This window comes from Cephus cinctus, unplaced genomic scaffold, assembly GCF_000341935.2.
Source record: "Cephus cinctus unplaced genomic scaffold, Ccin1 Ccin1_contig_4042099, whole genome shotgun sequence".
Taxonomy (NCBI): Eukaryota; Metazoa; Arthropoda; class Insecta; order Hymenoptera; family Cephidae; genus Cephus; species Cephus cinctus.
The window spans coordinates 1-5,790 of NW_014332740.1; the positions used below are offsets into that span (position 1 = coordinate 1).

The 5,790-nt window shown below is 35.9% G+C and overlaps 2 protein-coding genes across 2 annotated transcripts; both read right to left on the bottom strand.

The window, feature by feature from the left end:
• Nucleotides 1-5: 5 nt before the first annotated feature.
• LOC107262920 (protein croquemort) lies at nt 6-1,977 on the bottom strand (the record flags this gene model as incomplete). The annotated part of the gene is made up of 7 exons (XM_025080039.1): nt 1,659-1,977; nt 1,311-1,561; nt 975-1,110; nt 735-898; nt 518-659; nt 246-449; nt 6-179 (listed from the first exon to the last, which is right to left on the bottom strand). Coding segments are annotated over exons 2-7 (876 nt in total), but the record flags the coding sequence as incomplete, so codon positions are not given.
• Nucleotides 1,978-4,233: 2,256 nt separating this feature from the next.
• Nucleotides 4,234-5,784, bottom strand: LOC107262966 (protein croquemort). Its single transcript, XM_015729757.2, has 4 exons — nt 5,767-5,784; nt 5,389-5,683; nt 4,865-4,938; nt 4,234-4,788 (listed from the first exon to the last, which is right to left on the bottom strand). Exons 2-4 carry the CDS (start codon nt 5,665-5,667, stop codon nt 4,515-4,517), a joined length of 627 nt encoding a protein of 208 aa, XP_015585243.1. The 5' UTR covers nt 5,668-5,683; nt 5,767-5,784; the 3' UTR covers nt 4,234-4,514.
• Nucleotides 5,785-5,790: the final 6 nt, after the last annotated feature.

Here is a 5,790-nt window from a genome sequence, read left to right on the forward strand (position 1 = left end):
GTCTTGTTGTCAGGCAGTGGCGGCCATAAGTCACCGTTTGTACCATTTAAAATGCCACAATACCCAGAGAATTCTGTTGTATTACTATAATTCCATTTTTCAATTACACCCATTTTGTGTACATCTGTGGCTCCAGTGAACATATTAAATGTACCATCATATGTTTCTGAATTATTGCGCTAGAATAATATTATTATTTCTTATGCATTTCTCTTTGTTAAATATTTTGTTGTGTCTGAACTTACGTCATAGAACCAGCCAAATTTATCATATGGAATTCCTGAGTAATTTAATGCTAATCCCATTTCTAGTAAAGGATCTTTGTATCCATCAAACAGAAGTTCACCCGCAGTCTTTGTAGTAATTCTGGTTTCGCCTGTAGTTCTTATTAATGTATTCACAAATTGTCGTACCAAGGGTGAACGATGCCTGATGGAATATGCAATAGTCTATGGGGGATAACTTTGGATTACAAAAAAAAAAAAAGCTAATTTTGTAGAGAATAAAATGAACGTACGGTTGCTATGACATTTAAATTGGTAACTTTATCCAACAAGCTGCCTTTTGACATGGATTCCTCAAAATGCCAAATTCGTTTTTGTTGAAAAGTCACAGTACCATTATCATGCCATACTTCATTTACTTTATAATCAACTTCTCTAAAACAAATAAATCACAAATAAAATCAGTAACCTGATTGCATGAGTGCTCAGAAATATATTAATACCACATACTTAAATACGTAAGGACCCAATTCAACAAAATTGGGTTTTGTAGTAGCAGTGGAACTGAAGTTGTCAGCATTTGTCCAATTAAACAAATATATCTCCAAATACATAGGTATAGGAGTTTCTTTCCAAATTCCAAAAGACATAGACGTTGGTGAAAGTATTAATTTCTGCAAGAAAATCAAATCATCATATTACACTTCCACAATGTTACCTATCTACTTTAACATACAGTTTTTCACATACACGAAATAGGATACTAGTGAATAAATTAGGCCACAAAATTCCCAATGCAAGGCCAACCGATAAAGCAGCAACAGCAAAACCAAAGATGATACCTAGCTTTACAGATGTAACAGGCATCTTACATGGAGGAGCGACACTGTAAAGTAACAATCTTTAGATTAATCTATTAATTAGCCACAATAATCTTATATATTAATTACAATTTTTTTATTAAAAAATCGGATCAAATTTCATCAAGAATACTCAACAAATTCATAATTATCAAATATAAAACTTATGAACACTCTCCCAGCAACAATACCCGAATTTAAATGTTTCAAAATTTCATGCCCTTACTTCTGCTGGTGAACGTCCTCAGACCCTCCCGAAGGAACTAACGATTCCGTTGACATGTTAGTACTCAATTTGCGTAGTAAAAATGCCTAATAATTCCTTTAAAATTCAGCACACAAACGTCAAACACCTAACAGATTCATCGTAAGTATCCGTACTGTCTCGCAAATATTATAAAGATAGTTTACCACTCCTTTGAACTATCAAATTGACAGGTAGTAACTGACAATTAAAATTACAGTGTCACGTGTAACCTGAACAGAATTGGAGAATTTTTCGCAGCTGATAAGACCATAGCAACCGTGTACGTGCTCGCATCTATCGAAACAAGTATCCAACAAAATTGTAAACCTGAGATAAGCTGTCCAAAACTCTGATAACCTTGCTCAGTAACTTACAGTTACTTGTAATCGCATGACTGACTGGGATACGAGCTCGCGCACTTTCTCTGACTACATACAAAATTTCAGACTTCCCCACTGCAGGTGCTATGTCGCCGCCTAGTGGCAAATAACGCCATTACGATTGTACGGCGAGTTGAAATGAATAATTAAAATAAAATCATGATTCCCTGTGCAAATCAAACTTCAATGTTTTTGGATTCTTAGACTATCAACAGCTAAATAAAAATTATACATATCCTAAATAATATGTAGAAAATTTTCAGTATATTCAAATTTAAAGAATTTCAAATTATAAAAATGATATAGCCAAGAAAAGATATGAGAGAATTCCTCAAGGTCCGCACTCTAGACGTCTTACGTTTCACACAAGACAAAACATCCGAACGACATCCGAATTATGTTTGCAGTGTCTTACTGACTTTCGGTTGAAAAATGCTACATGTAATACATCCGGTAAACGTCTTATGCAGATGTTCTTAAACATGACGCAGCATGACATTTTAAGAATGTCGTTTTAATGTTGGCATTTGTGTTGTACATTATTCTTTTTTACCATTCATTATTATTATAATATATTTTACAGTTATTACCTACTATACCTTTTGGGAACCTTATACACGCGTGTAATCGTCAATATGCTGTTTGCTTTATCTTACTTTCTACATTTAACAAGTGCGTACATTCATTGAATGTTTTTTAACCTGTCAGCACATGCATCATTCCTACCGCGTCAAACTTTCATTGTGTGTCAGTTTATAAATTATGTTGCCTTCGAGAAATGCTCATAGGACAGCTCCTCCCGGCTTAAGCCAACCAGTGAGTATGCCGCTACATGACTGATAAATGGGCCATCTACCTCATAAGAATAGTGAAGCAAATTGTCAGATGGATATTAGAAATACATCCTATGAATGACAGGTAGGATGTGAAAAAAAGACGGACAGAAAGACATCCGTAGGTGGGACAAACATACTTTAGAATGACTTCTGCAGGATGTCATTTGTGGATTTACGGATGTCTATTATATGTCAGTATGTGCGATTGACGACATGTGTATAATGTATTTCTAACATCCCAGTGTTGTGCAGAATACTTGTAATGTAAAACTAAAATACGAAAATGTTACAAAATTCAGAAAATTACTGATTCAACGCAAAGATCTTACAGATGAGAATACAGTTAATATGACAATCAAAGAAATTTGCTCGTTTATCCTTCGATAACACTCATTCCGCTGAGAATCTAAGTTCCCATGGGGCGGAAAATATTAACTAAATCTTTATGATAGTTAACAAAACCAAAGCGAAGAGATTCCGAGAGAGAAAGTTTGCGATATCACAGGTCAAGAGACTCACCTAAAAATGATGATAACGCAAAAGATATAAATTGGAGACTACTCCCGTCCACAACACGACTTGTCAAAGAATGCCGATTCTTCTTGCTAATTTCATCAGTGAAGTGTCCCCACTTTTTTGTCATGCAGGTGTTCGCTGGTCTTCGCTAACTTTTTTTCGTCGCCATCTACCGTTTCAAGTAGTGTACCACTATTTGAAATATCTTTCGAGTCCTGCCTTAAGATTTTATTTGATGTGTTAAATTTTCGCGATAAGTATCATAACCGTGAGACGATTATTCTCTACGAGAATCAAGGACCCCAGTAAACATACACGCAGCCCATAGTCCGGTACGATACCCTGATCCTCAGGGATGGGTTTAGAGGGTACCATAGTGGTTGGATCTTTTTTTTAAAAACCTTATAATTTTTCTGGCTGGGCTCTGGCTTCTTGATGAGACTCCTTTCTGGACAATCCTCCCCGTAGACCAAACTTATGGAGTGAAGGAGACTCCCCCGGTTGACGACAGTCCAATACTTCATCGGGTACCTAGGATTTCGGTATCTCCCCTTCTCGTGTCGATCGAGACCTTTTTTTCTGACGGTAGATAGACCGCGAATCGGTTCATGCAATTGCCATCAACTCCACCCGTGGCTATCGTGACTCTCCTGCCTTTCCTGCTGCAGGTCTATAGAACGATAATTCGCCAGGAATTCTATGACTTAATCTCGAGTTCGGCCTTGGTATCGACAACACAGGATGACAGCAGCAACTATTCACGCTTCCTTTCGTGAGTTGATTTCAGATACGGCTGTAGCACAGCAGCTGTACAACAAAGTAACTTCCTTTTGGATGCTCCTCACATGGTCGGCAATATGGTTGAGGTGCGTTACAAAATAAATTTGTAAAAAATAATTAAGATACAGAAATTGTAAAATTATAAGTAAACCGTGGAAAAAATAAAATTGAAGTAAAAATGAGGGAAAGTAGGATTTTGTTAACAATTGCATAACATTGCAATAAATAAATACAAAAAAATTGCAAAAGGCTTTTCCACCGAAGATTATGAACTTTCAAAATAATTGGTCCATTGGTCTCGACTTCAAAAAGTAGGATTATTTAAAGGGCAAAAAGTGAAGAATATTTTATAGTCATTCCTGCGTGCAATAAACATTAAAAGGTAAGATATTTAAGGAAAATGAATATATATAAAAAATAATAAAAAATTTTACATAAATACAAGTAAATTCCAGAAAATCGGTAAAATGATAGCTATTTACAATACGCAGTAATTACAAAAATGTATGCGATGTTCTTCGCTTACAGGCTTTGCACGGAACGTACAATGCGGACGGTGTTCTATCAATATAGGTAAATCTTATTTTAATCATAAAGCAGAAAAATACGAAAACAAAAACTCTCATCCTGTATTAATAGAAGTACCTAGATTTCTATAAAAATGATTTAATTTAAAATTCATCGACGATCGGTGATACGTCGGTTTTCACCTTCTTCGCTATCAGTTTTTGTTCTTCATTATGGCCTCGTCTTCTTCGAACAAATAAGACACTACCAATGAAGAAGAGAAGTACGCCAATTCCAGCAATACCGTAAAATATAACGCAACCGAGCGTTGGAAGTATTAGAAGAAATATGATCCCGCTTGCATAACTGCTAGGCAGATCAGCCCTTTGTGCAAACCACATCATGGGAACATACGTTTTTGGTACATTTCTGAAGAGCCTTCAAGGAGAATAATAAAATATGGTTGGACTGTACAACAGATATATTTTTGGAATTTTTGATGAGTTATACTTACGACATAGCATCATCTGGCTGTACCAAGAGACTGATTTGTACCGTGGCCCTAATCTGTATCGGTATCCCTGTTGTCTGAGGACAGTTGAAAAGATAATTTTATCTTTGAAGTATTTGTTAAACTTACTAGTTTATACTTTCAGTATCCATTTTCCACGTTATATATACAGGGTGTCCCAGAATGAAAAGATATGGAGTACACCATAAAGAAAAAGAGGAAAATCTGAAACAAAAAGTACTGATCCACTTTTTTTACCGAGCTTTCTTCTTAAAGTTATAAACAATTAAAGATAACCAATCAACGCACGACTGTACCTGCTGAGCATCCCTTTGTCACCCCACTTTACGCGTTCTTGGATGGTCAGCGGGTATGTACGTCCGCGCATTGATTGGCTAACTTTAATTGTTTATAAGGAAGGCTTGGTAAAAAAAATGAATCAGAACTTTTGTTTCGGATTTTCCTCTTCTACTTGATGTTCTACTCCATATCTTTTTATTCTAGGACACCCTGTATAATTTTCTTACCGGTTCGAAAGTCATCGAGAACTCATGCTTTTCCTTATTTGGATTCATTCCCGTAATGGAATTTCTGTAGCTCTCGTCAGCCAGATAAAAATGTGGTAAACTAATAAATGCCGGTGCTCCAAATTTGCAGCTAGAAATATTCAAGACTCCACTAGGTTGACATTCTACTTCATTGCAAAAACATTTTCTGGATGGAACGTTGGTTCCATTGTCGAGCATGTTTTTATCGGATACATATTTGGTTCCAACCAGGCCTTGATGTACCGTTGTGTTCTGCATTGTCAATGATAACGACCTATCGTTATCAGCATACAGATAATTATAGTCTCGCTTATATTCTAATTGGGGAATTTTAGACTATCAATTAAACATACTTACGTGCATAGATCAGATGAAAATATT

Coding starts and splice junctions, on each gene's coding strand:
- LOC107262966 (XM_015729757.2), bottom strand. CDS start 5,667: ATGCAGAACACAACGGTACATCAAGGCCTGGTTGGAACCAAATATGTA. Junction 4,939..5,388: donor TCTCGATGACTTTCGAACCG/GTAAGAAAATTA, acceptor AACTGTCCTCAG/ACAACAGGGATACCGATACA. Junction 4,789..4,864: donor CAGCCAGATGATGCTATGTC/GTAAGTATAACT, acceptor TTCTCCTTGAAG/GCTCTTCAGAAATGTACCAA.